The sequence below is a fragment of the Oryctolagus cuniculus genome, chromosome 19, assembly GCF_051225735.1.
Source record: "Oryctolagus cuniculus isolate XC-2025 breed Fujian yellow rabbit chromosome 19, ASM5122573v1, whole genome shotgun sequence".
Taxonomy (NCBI): Eukaryota; Metazoa; Chordata; class Mammalia; order Lagomorpha; family Leporidae; genus Oryctolagus; species Oryctolagus cuniculus.
The window spans coordinates 6081451-6095511 of NC_142885.1; the positions used below are offsets into that span (position 1 = coordinate 6081451).

General features: G+C 69.1%; 2 protein-coding genes across 10 annotated transcripts in view; one reads left to right on the forward strand and one right to left on the reverse strand.

The window, feature by feature from the left end:
- Positions 1–728: 728 nt before the first annotated feature.
- On the forward strand, positions 729–10053 carry AP5Z1 (adaptor related protein complex 5 subunit zeta 1). Of its 4 annotated transcripts, none has more exons than XM_051838773.3 (17): positions 729–843; positions 2587–2724; positions 2818–3004; positions 5182–5326; positions 5427–5536; positions 5641–5809; positions 6080–6220; positions 6371–6408; positions 6542–6704; positions 6954–7132; positions 7416–7558; positions 7702–7842; positions 8143–8254; positions 8442–8539; positions 8792–8924; positions 8998–9212; positions 9298–10053. In XM_051838773.3, exons 1-17 carry the CDS (start codon positions 803–805, stop codon positions 9557–9559), a joined length of 2415 nt encoding a protein of 804 aa, XP_051694733.3. In that variant the 5' UTR covers positions 729–802; the 3' UTR covers positions 9560–10053. The 4 variants fall into 4 exon arrangements, 3 of the variants coding, with proteins under 3 accessions (XP_051694733.3, XP_089176975.1, XP_089176976.1); XM_089320849.1 differs by having other exon boundaries at positions 8804–8924; XR_016225741.1 differs by lacking the exon at positions 8792–8924 and having other exon boundaries at positions 8959–9212.
- Positions 10054–10505: 452 nt separating this feature from the next.
- The window catches only part of RADIL (Rap associating with DIL domain), a 65383-nt gene continuing 61827 nt past the window's right edge, over positions 10506–14061 (reverse strand). For all 6 annotated transcript variants that reach the window (XM_070064334.2, XM_070064336.2, XM_089320848.1 and 3 more), the window contains 6 exons: positions 13120–13270; positions 12336–12526; positions 11863–12178; positions 11131–11270; positions 10832–10971; positions 10506–10746 (listed from right to left, as the gene is read on the reverse strand). In XM_070064334.2, coding sequence (XP_069920435.2) covers positions 10641–10746; positions 10832–10971; positions 11131–11270; positions 11863–12178; positions 12336–12526; positions 13120–13270 — 1044 coding nt within the window. In that variant the 3' untranslated portion in view covers positions 10506–10640. The remainder of the gene's footprint in view (positions 10747–10831; positions 10972–11130; positions 11271–11862; positions 12179–12335; positions 12527–13119; positions 13271–14061) is intronic.

Below are 14061 nucleotides of genomic sequence, written 5' to 3' on the forward strand. Positions count from 1 at the left end.
AGCGTGCACCGAATACACGGGGCACGGGGCGGCGGGCACGCGCGGAGCCGGGGTCCAGCCGGGAGAACGGGGCGCGGGGCCGCCGCGGAAGCTGCAGCATCGCGCTCCGCAGCTCTCCCCACCCGCGCCCAGATCTGGAAACGGTCAGCACGAGGACAGCCGAGTCCACTGGACAAGACCAGCCCGCGGGGTCGGGGGTCGGGGTCGGGGGTCGGTGCTCTCTGACGGCTGCGCCGGGGTGGCCAGCGGCGTGGCCAGCGCGCGAGGCCCTCCGACGGGCCCCCGAGGTTGTGCCCTTTGGGGAACTGTGAGGACGGCCAGTCCCGGGGTTCGGGACGCGGTCGGGTCCCTAACGCACCAAGGGGAGCGGCCCCGCGGGGCGGGCGCGGCTGCGGCGGAGCCCGCGCAGGGGGCGCGGCGTTCCTGTAGGGGTGCAGCCGGGCTGCGAGGGGCGCACGCCCAGTCCTCGCCACCAGTCGCCGTCGCGAACTCGCCACCGCGCCCGAGACAGAAGCGCACGGAGCGGGGACCGAACCTGCGCGCCGGACCCGCCCGGGCTCAAGCTGGTCCCGAGCCGCGAGAACCACCAGGCCCTAACCCCGCCCCCAAGGCACCCCACGCCAAAGCCCATTGGCCGGCGGCCGGCCGGCCCTTCCCACGTGACGCGGCACGTGACGCGACCCCGGAAGCCGCCTGCGCCGGCAGGGGCGGCCTGGCTCACGTGACGCGACTCCGGAAGCGAGCCGGGCCGCGGCGGCTGGTGTCTCGGCGGCCCGCTCGGTCCGTGGACGGCGGCGCCGGCATGTTTTCGGCGGGAGCGGAGAGCCTGCTCCACCAGGCCAGGTGCGGGGACGCCGCGGCCCACTCCGCCTCCCCAGGTCGCCCTGGTGTGGGTCTCGGCCCCTGGCCGCGCTGACAGGGGGCGGCGCCGGCCGGGCACGGGATGGGGAGGCCGGGGCAGCGCCAGGTGGTCCCCGGAGGAGCGGAGGACCGGCCCCGCGGCGTGGTCACAGGCGTGGCGGGGACCGCCTGCGTCGGGCGGCGGAGCTGGGGTAGCCGGCAGCCCTGGCTTCCGAGTCGGCCGCGGCGGATGCACTGGCCGGGTGCAGAGGTGCCGGCCCTGCTCTGCTCCTAGGGGACGCGGGCCGACCCCCTGTGAGCGCCCCCTTCCCCTCACCCGGCAGCCGGCCGCGGCCGGGGCCGGGAGCGCGCGGGAGGCTGGCACACACACAGATCCGGACTCGGAGCTGGACGCGGGGGTGGGAGGGGACGGGAGCCCTGGGGGTCGCCGCGGGGTCCGGAGGTCCAGCGTCCGAGCCCTGGCCCAACAGCCGCGAGAACCCCTGGCGCCGAGTGGGCCCGAGGCGCTCCGCCCTTCCTTGGGTCCCTGGGCCGGATTGAATGAGCAGCACCTGCTGGGCGCGCGGCTCGGCACTAAGGCAGGCGCTCTCCCGTGTTACTGATTTATGATCGATTGATAGGCAGAGTGGCAGGTCTGCCTTCCTGTAGTTCAATGGCCAGGGCTGTGCCAGGCCGAGGTCAGGAGCCCAGAATTCCATCCCGGCTCCCCACTCCCTTGGGCCAGCGCCTGCTGCTTCCCGGGTCCACCACCGGGACCCCACAGCTCCGCCCCCCTCCCCTCGCTGTGTCTGTGTGGGCGGGGTCACGTGGAGCAGAGCCCGAGTTAAAAGGCAGGAGCTGCCTCGGGTCCCTGGAGGCCTCACGGGGACCGGCTGCAGCTGAAGAGCTGGGGTTCGAGATGGGCTTGCGCGTTTCCCTGCGTGCTTCCAACACGGGGGGAAAGCCCGGGGAGAGAGAGCAATGCACGCGGAGGCGGGGGTGGGGGGAGGTACCCGGCCACGGGGGTGGGGGCTCCAGGAGGAAGAGGCAGCCAGAGGGAGGCTTCGGGAAGGGCGGAGGTGAGAGGAGCAGGACCTGAGGGCCCCGCCGGCTCTGTAGGAGTTTGGGTCAGACTGCAGGGCAGGGGGCTTGGGAAGGGTCCGGCGGACGGTGCTTTATGGAGACTGCCGAGGAGATCCAGTGGGGGGGCGGCAGCAGGCTGCGACCTTCTCCAGGGTGGTCGGCTTCGGTTCTAGCCAGTTGAAGAAAAAAAAAAAAAGCGAAAATAAAACGAGGGGCCGCGCAGAGCCCCCGACTACAGTTCCTGAGTGCACACATCCTGTGCCGCCAGCAGGGGGCGCCCGCGTTCCCCCGCTTCTGCCTTGGCAGGTGCACGCTGGGTTTGCTCGGTCTCCCCCGCGGCCGGCGCTGAGCAGGTGGGTTCCGGGTGAAGCCGGCTGAGGACTAGAATGGGAAAGTCACTGTCCTGTAAGGCCGCTCTCCGGACCCGCGCCCCCAGGAGTGAGAGGCTCGGGGGCGCCACCTCGTGGCAGGCGACCACAGCCGACCCCCGATGCCCAAGGCTTTCCGCCTACTCCCAGGGTAACAAGGCTGGGACCGCGGCAGCTCTGCCGTGAGACGGGGTCACCCGGCCCGAGAGCGCCCCCCAGCGCCCAGCCAGCGCTTGGCCAAGGGGGGGGTCTTCCCCCCCGGGCCCTCGCAGCCCACGCGCGCCTTTCTGTCCAGAGAGATCGAGGACGGGGAGCTGCGCCAGTTCTGCTCGCGGCTCAGCCAGCTGCTGGGGGCGGAGGACGCGGGCCCCGAGGCCGTCGACGGCCTGCAGAGGCTCTTCCTCATCGTCTCGGCCACCAAGTACCCGCGGAGGTGAGTGTGGCGGCACCCGGCCGACAGCGTCCCGCGGGGGAGGGCCCGGGCCGGCTTCTCGGCCATGACGGGGGCCGGGGTCCCGCCCCGCAGGCTAGAGAAGTCGTGCGTGGACCTGCTGCAGGCCCCCCTCCGCTCGCCCGCGGGCCCCGAGCAAGTGCAGGTCCTCTGTGCCGCCATCCTGCGAGAGATGTCGCCCTACGACAGCCTGAGCCTGTCCTGCGAGCACGCCCACGACGTCCGGCAGCTCAGCCTGCTGGCCTCCGTCCTCTTAGCCCAGGTAGCGCTGTGGGCACCCAGCTCGGCCTCGGGTGCTCCCCGCCGCCTTCCCTGTCTTTAGGCCCCGGGGCCGGGGCTGCTCCGGGCAGGCTCTGGCTGCCCCTGGGCGTGCCTTTCTCCCGTGTGCTGCCCGCGTGCGCCTGGTTGCTGTGGGAGACACGGAGCTGACTGGCTGGGCTTCAGTCCCTGAGAGACCTGCGTGGCACGGTGGTCCCAGGGGAAGGCTGTGGGGGCTTCCACACCGCCCCACCCCATCGGGAGGGACCAGACAGCCTGGTGAGTGCCTAGGAGGCCCTGGGGGCGCAGGTGTCGGGGCAGCGCTCGGCTGTTCACGGTGCTGACCAGCCCACCCCACTCAGCAGGACCCACATCTTTTGGTCCCCTGGGACCCCATCCCCAAACCCCAGACCACGCAGCATTTCTGCCATGCCCCTGGAGTGGGCGGCCCACAGGGCGCGTCACACCCGCAGGGCACCTCAGCACCCACAGGACATGTCAGAGCACACAGGGCGCGTCAGAGCACCCGCAGGGCACATCAGAGCACACAGGGCGCGTCAGAGCACCCACAGGGCACGTCAGAGCACCCGCAGGGCACGTCAGAGCACACAGGGCGCGTCAGAGCACCCACAGGGCACATCAGAGCACACAGGGCGCGTCAGAGCACCCACAGGGCACGTCAGAGCACCCACAGGGCGCGTCAGCACCCGCACCGCAAGGTGGCTGGCTGTGAGGGCTCTGGTGGTCGGGTCGAGGCTCAGCCTGCAGTGCCGCCGCTGTGGGTGTTTAAGGAGCGAGCCAGCAGGTGGGAGTGCTCGCTTGCTCTCCGCTTCTCAACTAAGTAATGTTTCTTTGGGGGAAAAAAACTTTACAGGAAAATGGAATTTAAAATTTACTTTAGCACAAAACGTGGGAGTTCTGGCATAGTGTTTCTTTCTTTCTTTCTTTCTTTCTTTTTTTTTTTTTTTTTGGACAGAGTGGACAGTGAGAGACAGAGAAAGGTCTTCCTTTGCCGTTGGTTCACCCTCCAATGGCCGCTGCAGCCGGCGCACTGTGCTGATGTGATGGCAGGAGCCAGGCACTTCTCCTGGTCTCCCATGGGGTGCAGGGCCCATGCACTTGGGCCATCCTCCACTGCACTCCCAGGCCACAGCAGAGAGATGGCCTGGAAGAGGGGCAACCGGGACAGAATCCAGCGCCCCGACTAGGACTAGAACCCAGGGTGCCAGCACCGCAAGGTGGAGGATTAGCCTAGTGAGCCGTGGCGCCGGCCCTGGCACAGTGTTTCTTCATGATACGCATTTTCCATGGAGTCTTGAAGATTATTTTATGTATCTGAAAGAGTTACAAAGGAGAGAGAGGGAGAGAAAGAACTCCCATCCTCGGGTTTACTCCTCAAGTGGCTGGGCCAGGCCGAGGCCAGGAGCTCCCTCTGGGTCTCCCACGCGGGTGCAGGGCCCAAGCACTTGGGCCATCTGCTGCTGCCCTTCCTAGGCCATAGCAGGGAGCTGGATTGAAGCGGAGCAGCCGGGACGCCAGCCGACTGCATCCATGCGGGATGCGGCCTCCAGGCGGCGGCTCTGCCGGCTGCGCCACAGCGCCGGCCCCGGTGGGTGTTTCCGTGACAGCTGGTGCTTGCGGCCTCCAGGGCAGGGTCTCCCTTTCCTGCGGCTGCCTGCAGGGGTGAGCAGGCCCCGGCCAGGGTTTTGGTTGTGGTTTTGTTTTCTGAAAGGCAGTGGCCGAGGGAGACTGGGAGTGCAGTCGTCCGTCCCCTGGTTCAGTACTCTCACAGCCAGACAGCTGGGCTGCACCAGGCAGGAGCCGGGAGCCCTGCCCAGGCCCCGCGCGTGGCTGGCCGGGCCCAGGAACTTGAGCTGTGACCTGCTGCCTCCCAGGCACACCGGCAGGAAACCACGTCAGAAGCAGAACCGCCAGGCCTTGACGGGCACTCCGATAGGATGCCAGCAGCTCCTCCCGAGCTGCCAGACCTCCCGCGGCTGAGATGGGAGCACCCGGGGGCTGGACAGGCTGAGCTGGCTCCGTGCGTCCCACGGCTGCTGGGGGACCAGGCTCGCCTGCTGTTCCCACCCCAAGCACCGTCCAGACCCGTGCATCTCGGGACCTGGTGGAGGTAGGGGGCAGGGAAGGCTCGCGCCACACCCACGTGCCGCCCGTTCCCAGGGGGACAGAAGGCAGGAGGTCAGCAGCGTGGGCCAGCGCGTGTGCAAAGTCCTCGAGAGCCGGCCGCCCGAGGGGCCCAGCCTCCGGCACCTCCTCCCTGTCCTGGCCAAGGTCCTCAGCCTCGCCCCGGGCAGCCTCCAGGAAGGTAGGTAGGTGGGGCGACCCCCGGCCTCCCCCTGCACGCCCCTAGTTGGGTGTGCGCCCCCGGCTGTCACCGCGTCCCTCTGCGGCCCCCACCCCTGCAGAGCACACCGGTCCCCTCAGCAAGAGGCTGCTTGAGTGGCTGCGCCACGCCAGCGTCCAGCAAGGGCTCCCACGCTCCGGCGGCTTCTTCTCCGCACCCAGGGCCCGGCAGGTGAGGCCCCGCGGCTCAGGCCGGGCGCCCCAGCTTGCCCGCCCTGGTTCCCTGGTGGGGTCGCGGCCCCCAGCCCGCAGCCCTGCCTTCCCTCTTCCCCACAGCCAGGCCCCGTCACCGAGGTGGACGGGGCGGTGGCCACGGACTTCTTCACGGTGCTGTCCACGGGCCAGCACTACACCGAGGACCAGTGGCTGAACATGCAGGCCTTCTCCATGCTGCGGGCGTGGCTGCTGCACGGCGGCCCCGAGGGCCCTGGCGGCCCCGACGCAGGTGCACTGTGGGGGGGAAGGCGGGTAGATGGGGACAGTGTTGGCCCAGCCCAGGCCTGACTGGGAGCCGAGCCGAGAGCACAGCCTGGTGGCGTTAGCCGCCTCGGGGAGCCTCGGTCAGCACCGCAGGGCCCCCGCCCCACAGGGTGTGCACAGATGCCTGCTGCTCCGCAGGCCTCTCTGGGATGGACGTCCTCGGGCTGGGGCAGAGACCAGGGTGCCCGGTGGCAGGCGGGCCCTGGGGCTGAGCGCGCGCCCCCTCCTCCCACAGACAACAGATCAGAGCTGGAGGGCTCCACGCTGTCCGTGCTGTCCGCCGCCTCCACTGCCAGCCACCTGCTGCCCCCCCAGGAGCGGCTGAGGGAGGTGGCCTTCGAGTACTGCCAGCGCCTCATCGAGCAGAGCAGCCGGCGTGAGTGCCCGCCCCGCCGACGGGCAGGCAGGGGAAGCCCCGGGGTTGGCGCCGGGCAGCCTGTGCCCGGAGCGCGCCCTGCCCGCCGGCCGCCGGCCTGGGGCTGTCCTGAGGCCGATGCCTGAGCTGACCACCCTCTTCCCCTCCCAGGAGCCCTGAGGAAGGGGGACGCGGACCTGCAGAGAGCCGTAAGTGGCCCGCGGGGCGGTGGCGGCGGCCAGGCCTCGCGGTCCGGCTGATGGGGCGGCGGTGTCCCCGGAGTGCCTGGTGGCGGCGGCCAGGCCTCGCGGTCCGGCTGATGGGGTGGCGGTGTCCCCGCAGTGCCTGGTGGAGGCGGTGCTGGTGCTGGACCTGCTGTGCCGGCAGGACCCCTGCTTCCTGTACCGCACACTGGCCTGCCTGCGGGAGCTGCCCGGGCGGCTGGGCACGGATCCGGCCTGCGTGCGGGCACTGCTGCCCCTCGCCCAGTTCTTCCTGAACCACGGTGAGCCGGGCCGCGTTGCTGGAAGGGCTGTGGGCAGCAGAGGGCGGCAGTTCCTCACCAGTGGTGAAGATGTCACCCACTGAGTCCCAGAGCTGCCCGCGAGACCCAAGGCTGAGGACCCAGGGTCTCCCTGTGTTGGGGGCCGGCTCCCCCATGCGGGGGTCTCGGAGCCTTGGCCTGTCCAGCCACAGGGACTCGGTCAGCCGGGACGAGGCACAGCCCCCGACCTGACGGCCCCGCGCTCTCCAGGGGAGGCGGCCGCGGTGGACTCGGAGGCCATCCACGAGCAGCTGTTCACCCGGGTCCCGGCCCAGCTCTTCCACAGCCCCGTGCTGGCGCTGGAGTTCGTCCAGTTTTGCCGGGACAACCTGCACGTGCTGGGCAGGGCCACGGGCATCCTCTGCCGGAGCTTCCCCAACCTCCTCAAGGCAGGTCCACCCACCCCAGCGCCAGGGCCACCGCGGGGCGAGGGGTGGGGCCGGGGGCGGCCACCTGACCCGGGGCTGAGTGCTCACAGCGAGCCGGCGGGCCCCTGCGCAGCCTTTGCCTGAGGCAGGCGGGAGGTGAGGGGTGGCGCTGTTGGCACGGGAGTGGCTGGGAAGGCTGGAAGAGACTGTTCCCTGAGCAGAGCGTGGGGTGGGGGAGGAGGCGGAGACGGCAGCGCCGCCCGGGCCGGGTCTCTGACCCTGACAGCCGCCGTGGCCTCTGCAGTTCCTGGCCTGGAACAGCCCGCCCCTCACCTCGGAGTTCGTGGCGCTGCTCCCAGCCCTGGTGGACGCCGGCTCGGCCGTGGAGCTGCTGCACGCACTGCTGGACCTGCCCTGCCTCACCGCGGCGCTGGACCTGCAGCTCAGGTGGGCCCCAGGCCCCGAGGGGCTGTGACGGGACCCGCCGTGGTGCTGGCCAGTGGGTGCCCGTGAGGGCGGAGGCCAAGTCAGCGTGGTCCGCCTGTGCCTGCAGCCGCGGCCTGGCCTGGCCTTGGCCTCTCTGCCCGCAGGTCGTCACCCGCCCCGTCCGAGCGGCCGCTCTGGGACGCCTCCTTCAGGAACCCCAGCTGCCTGGAGGCCCTGCGGGACCCGCAGTTCCAGGGTCTCTTCCAGTACCTGCTGCGCACCAAGGCCTGCGGCTCCGTGGAGAGGTGGGGCCCTGCACCAGGGAGCGCCAGGGCTCAGCCGGCCGGGCTGCGCACACGCACAGGGCCTTGCGGTCAGCTCTGTCCACTGCCCCCTGAGCGTCCCAGGTGCCGGGGGTTGGGGGACTGAGGCCCGGCTGCCCCGCTGTCCCGAGCGCACTGCGTCCCAATGCCTGCCCGAGCCCCTGGGGGAGGGCAGTGGCGGCCTGGCTGCCCGGGACCGCACGGCTCTGCCGGCTGTACTGCCGCTGCGGGCCCCACGGGGCCGGGGCCGGGGCTCAGCAGCCTCACTGCCCACCCCCCCAGGCTGAGCCCGCTCCACCAGCTGCTGCAGCCCATGGCCGGCTGCGCCCGGGTGGTGCAGTGCGCGGAGGCCGTGCCCACCCTGCTCCAAGCGTTCTTCTCAGCCGTGACGCAGGTGAGCCCGCTGCCCGGGGCCGACCGCGGTGCTGCCCTCCACCCGTGTAGAAAGCCGCCAGGCTCCGGGGTGGGGGCGGTCAGAGAAAGGCTGCGTATGCCACACCCCAGCTGGGTGTGGTTTCCGAGACCCCTGGGCTGCAGCTGGCGGGGTTAGGACTGAGCCCATCTCTGCCGCGACCCCCCAGTTTGCCGACGACACTCTGACCCGCCAGCTGGCCCTGCTGCTTCTGGAGAGGAGCGACTCGCTGTACGCGGTGCCAGGCTTTGAGGCCCGCGTGCACAGGTGCGTGTGCTGCGGCTGCCGTCTTCCCCTCCCAGGGTTGTGGCCGCTCCTCCGCCCCAGGCCGGGGTTCCCGTCTCGGCCCTCAGGGCTTCCTCCCTACCCAGGGTGTTCCCTGCAGCCAGCCTCCTGTCCCCTGGGGTCACTGCCTGGTGTGGCCTGAGGGCCGCTCGGGCCCCTCCCCGGGGCAGGAAGCGCTGGGAGGGCGGGGGTCTCGGGCCCGCCCGTAGCAGGAGGACCCGGCTCTCACGGCAGGGTGTTGAGCAGCCAGTTCCTGGTGCTGTGCCAGCGGAAGCCCTCCCTGGTGGTGGAGCTGGCCCGAGCGCTCCTGGAGCTGGTGGGCCACGTGGGCAGCGTCTGCAGCAAAGCCAGCCTCGTCACCAGCGTGGTAAGGCAGGCGTCGCCTCTGTCCTCTCGCCCAGGCGTGGCCAGCCCGGGCTGAGCCTCTGTCCCCGGCCTAGGTGTGGGCCATCGGCGAGTACCTGTCCGTGACCTGTGACCGGCGCTGCACCGTGGAGCAGATCAACAGGTTCTTCGAGGCCCTGGAGGCCCTGCTGTTCGAGGTCACGCAGTCGCGGCCGTCTGCTGCCCTGCCCGCCTGCCCGCCCCAGGTCATCACCGCGCTCATGACCACGCTCACCAAGCTGGCCTCCCGCAGCCAGGACCTGATCCCCAGGTGCCCGGGACTGGCCTGCTGCCTTAGGGTGGGTGCTGGGAGGGGCCGGTCTGCTGCCAGCTAACTGGGCCCCTCTCCGCCCCAGGGTGTCTCTGTTCCTGTCCAAGCTGAGGACCTGGGTCCCGGGCCCCAGCCCCGTGCACGGCGAGGACGTGGCAGCCGTGCGCACGCGGGCCACGGAGCTGCTCAACCTGCTCAGGATGCCTAGCGTGGCCCAGTTCGTGCTCACGCCGAGCATGGCGGTGTGCGACCCCCGCTATCACCGTGACACGCATACGGCCCTGCCCCTGGCCCTGCGCACGGCCAGCCGGCTGGCGGAGCAGGAGGCCGGCCTGCTGCCCGCCTGAAGGACCAGCCCAGGTGGAGAGGCCTCCTGGGAGAACGGGGCCTGCAACTGCACCCATCTGTTCCTTTTCTGGACGGAAGCATCCCTACCTCAGCTGTGGCCACCTCGTGGAGGCAGGGAGCTGTATGGGCGTCTCCCTGTGCCGGCCCCACCAGGCCCTGGCCCACAGCACCAGGCCAAGGCAAGAATAGGAAAGATGCCGGCGCACCAGGGTCTAGTCCTGGTCGGGGCGCTGGATTCTGTCCTGGTTGCCCCTCTTACAGGCCAGCTCTCTGCTGTGGCCCAGGAGTGTAGTGGAGGATGGCTCAAGTCCTTGGGCCCTGCACCCCATGGGAGACCAGGGGAGGCACCTGGCTCCTGCCATAGGATCAGCGCAGTGTGCCGGCCGCGGTGGCCATTGGAGGGTGAACCAACGGCAAAGGAAGACCTTTCTCTCTCTGTCTCTCTCTCTCACTGTCCACTCTGCCTGTCAAAAAATAAATAAGTTGTGGAGTATTTTCTCTTCCTGATATCTAGGAGACATTGGTTAATACTGGTGTAGTAACTTTCTTATCACTCAATATCAGATATTCCTAATTACCAACAGGTAATTTTCTTTGACCATAGAGTATTTAGAAGTATGTTTCAGGCCGGTGCCACGGCTCACTAGGCTAATCCTCCACCTGCGGCGCCGGCACACCGGGTTCTAGTCTTGGTTGGGGCACCGGAGTCTGTCCCGGTTGCCCCTCTTCCAGGCCAGCTCTCTGCTGTGGCCCGGGAGTGCAGTGGAGGATGGTCCAAGTGCTTGGGCCCTGCACCCCATGGGAGACCAGGAGAAGTACCTGGCTCCTGCCATCGGATCAGCATGGTGCGCCGGCCGCGGCAGCCATTGGAGGGTGAACCAACGGCAAAGGAAGACCTTTCTCTCTCACTGTCCTCTTTGCCTGTCAGAAAAAAAAAAAAAAGAATAGGAAAGACAGTTTATTCACTCTGCCTAGTAAAGCCTGTACCCACAGAACGCTGGAGTGAGTGTCCGAGCTGTGTATAAATCAGGGCTACACAGGACTTGCGCCATCTAGCGGGCAGGGCGGCCCTGCGGCTGCCTATGGAGGGGGCGTGCGGAAGCGGATTTTCCTGGCTGTTTCCATGTCGGACTTGGCGACCAGAAACCGCATCTTCTTGCCACCACGCCTGATGAGATCCACAGCTCTGAAATCAACGAAGGCAGTGAGAGCAGCCCAGCGCGGGGTCCTGGGAAAGCCTGCAGGGGGCCCTGCCCTGGGCAAGCAGGTACCTCAGGTAGCTGACGCCCATCAGGCTGTGGCCGTCCACCTCCAGGATCCGGTCTCCCAGCGACAGCCGTCCGTCAGCTGCCGCAGCACTGCCCGGCAGCAGGGTCTGGATGTAGAGCCCCGGGGCGCCCAGGGGCGTGTGCTGCGTGAGGAGGGGACAGGCCTCAGGCTCCATGGACACTGGCACCCACGACTGTGCTGGGCCCAGCTTGCTCACAACAGGGGGTCATCACTGGACAAGCCCAGGAGAGGTGGCGCTGGGTCCACCTGCACGGGCCTTCCTGGGGCCCCGCCAACTCACCATGCCATCAATCAAGCCCATCCCCAGCCCGGAGGGGCCTCGCTCCAGCTCCACCATGAACACGTAGCAGAAGTCGTCCGTGCTGGAGCTGCCACTGGAGGGCGCGAGAGGGGGCTCGTCCACAGGGGCCACGGAGTCTCCTGGTGGGCAGAGAGCAGCAGCTGGGACCCCAGACAGGCACTAAGGACCAGTCTGCCTGGAGGGGCACCTCAGCCCTGCCCTGTGGCTGCGCCCAGGCTGCCACTGCTGACCACACCACGCCTGCCCTTGAGCCTGGGGTTCTCCACAGTGACCCTCGTGCCCCTCGGGCTGTCTTGGTCGGCATCTCAGGCAGAGCCAGGAACTGGCCTGCAGCCACGGCCTGACAAGTGTCTGAGCTCAGCTCCACACACGCAAGCAGGTGAACTGTCTGGCCCAGCCCTGCCAGGTGGTCCCAACCCTCGGGACATACTCAGATGTGGCCAGGGCACTCGGATCCCCCAGCCCCACATACACCGGGGCGCAGACTCGGGCTCCCCAGGGGCAGTCTGGCACCCCAGGGCCTTTCCTGGCCCCACCCAGCTGTGTGCACACACACACACCCTGCTTCCACCCCTGGGCCCCCTGACCCACATCCCTGCTGACAAGCCACAGCTGCCGGATGGGGGCCAGTGCCTGCCCACAGAGACCCAGGGTCCCACGGGTGGAGCAGTCGGACCTGGAGCCAAGGGCCGGGGGCAGGTCTGGCCTCACCTTCTGCTGCCGTCCCTGGGGGGCTGGCCAGTCCATTCCTCTGCCCTGCCGGGAGCGCTTTGCCACAGGGGATGCCGGGCTCAGGCCAGTCGGGGTCTCTGGACTCGAGGCCCAGCGGGGTGCTGGGAGGCGTGAGCAGGCACGAGGGGTCTGCCTGCAGTGGGCCCGGCTGGGGGCCCCCACGGCCCCTATGGCTGGGCTGCCTTCCCAGGGGGCCCTGCACCTTGGGAGCTCCAGAAGAAAGGGAGCTGATGGGGGCGGCTTCCAGGGCTCCGCCTTGGCCCCCAGGATGTCGCTCAGTTATGGGGTGCACGCCCTAGGTTGAGGGGAAGGAGAGAGTCAGGCCCAGATCACACGTGCCCCCGGCCCCTCTGGCCATCAGAGGACACGCCCGTCAGTCCCGTCCACAGCAGGCGAGCCCACCCCCTCAGCTGAGCCAGGACTGGCGGGCCTGCCCTGTAGCACACAGGTACCTCGCCGTGTGCCGGCCGTGTGGCGCTGCCGCTGGAGCCGGCCTGGCTGCGCAGGCCCCACAGGAAGTGGCGGATGTAGAGCAGGTGCTGGTAGATGCTGTCGTCCAGGCACTCCGCGTCCAGGTCCACCTGGAAGCCCTCGCTGGGCAGCACGATGGGCGGGGGGTGCTCGTAGGACTCCAGGACGTCCTCTGGGGGGGGGGGAGCAGCAGCCCTGCGCCCTCCGGCCCACCAAGGGCGGGGGCAGGGCCCTGGCGTCTGGACTCTCCATCAAGCAGCTCCACCCTCAGCCCGGCTGCCCGCCCACTCCCCGAGCCTGGAGCCCCCACGGCCTGTGCTGTGTCCCCGCACGTGTCACAGCAGCCGCCGCCGCGGCGTTCACACGCACACACACACACACACAGAGGCACAGCGGGCCACAGGCGTGACGGAATGGCGGGGAGGAGGGACGCAGGACCCACTTCACCAAGGCCCTGTCTGCCCGTGTGCTGCATCCACACTAGTGGAGGAACACCACGTGACTTAGCACACGCGTGGGGCCACACAGCCCCAACACAGGTAGGCACGGACGCACACCTGTGTGCGGCACACGCTTGGGCTGCAAGGCCACGCCCTGCGGCAGATGCTGCTGGCGCCCCCAGGAGAGGGAGCCCTTCGGCCTCAGCCTGGATTTGCAGCAGGGCACTGCCCTCTTTGCAGGTCCACAGGCCCAGGTGGAGACAGAAGCCCAATGGCAGGGGGCCGGGGCCGGGCTGACAGCCCCCTAGGCCCTCCCCCTGCTCACCTAGCTGGAAGGCTTCAGGGCTGTCCTGGGGCCCCGGCTCCCAGGCACTCAGGGGGCCCATGGCAGAGGCCAGCTGGTACTGCGTCAGTAACCGGTGCAGTTGCGCTGGGCTCAGGGCAGGGAAGGCGGCCCGCAGGCCAGCCCAGCTCATCTGGGGACAGGAAGGAACATGGGGTCAAAGGCCCGCAGGTGCAAGAGGTGGCCCAAGCCCCACCCTGTACAGGCAGAGCCAGAGCAGGACGGGGTCCCTGGCTCTCATTCCCGCCAGGGAGACAGCAGGGAGGGCCCCAAGGGGACAGTGACAGACAACAGTCCCAGGAGGGCCCCTCACCCAGTGAACGTGGCCCTCACATGGCCACAACACCAGAGGAAGGACCACTGAGGAAACGCTCCTGACCTCACACAGGCTGACAGCAGCGACCCGGCCACGGGAGGTGCCACGAGGCTGACAGGATGGGGGGCGGAGGCCTCCGGAGACAGCCAGCCTGCACCCTGCTCGCCCATCGTGGGCATCGATGGGCATCCGTGGCTCCTGAGAAGGGAGCCGCCCCGCGCCAGGCCACCGCTCATTCCCCTTCCACGTTTGCACATCAGGTGGCGTGGCGGGCAGGCGGGTACCAGAGCCCAGCAGCAGCCACGGATCTGCGTGACACGTCCTCCCCCTGCCGTGCCCTGAATCCTCCGGCTCGGACGCTGGGACGTCCATCCCTGCCCCGACATCTCACTGTGACCAACAGACCACACTCTACTCGCGCCGTGGCCGCGGAGCGTGGGCCCTTCCCAGGCAGGGTTACCAGGGACCGCGGCTCTGCAGGCACGACTGTGTAGACACGCCTGCGTAGACACCTGTCAACTGCACACGGGAGCTTCTCCACCGGCGCACGGCTGGACCAGAGCACGCTGCAGGCCGTCCGCAGCCTCTCTGGGCCAGGTTGGCCAGTG

Coding starts and splice junctions, on each gene's coding strand:
- AP5Z1 (XM_051838773.3), top strand. CDS start 803: ATGTTTTCGGCGGGAGCGGAGAGCCTGCTCCACCAGGCCAG. Junction 844..2,586: donor AGCCTGCTCCACCAGGCCAG/GTGCGGGGACGC, acceptor CTTTCTGTCCAG/AGAGATCGAGGACGGGGAGC. Junction 7,843..8,142: donor GCCTGCGGCTCCGTGGAGAG/GTGGGGCCCTGC, acceptor CCACCCCCCCAG/GCTGAGCCCGCTCCACCAGC.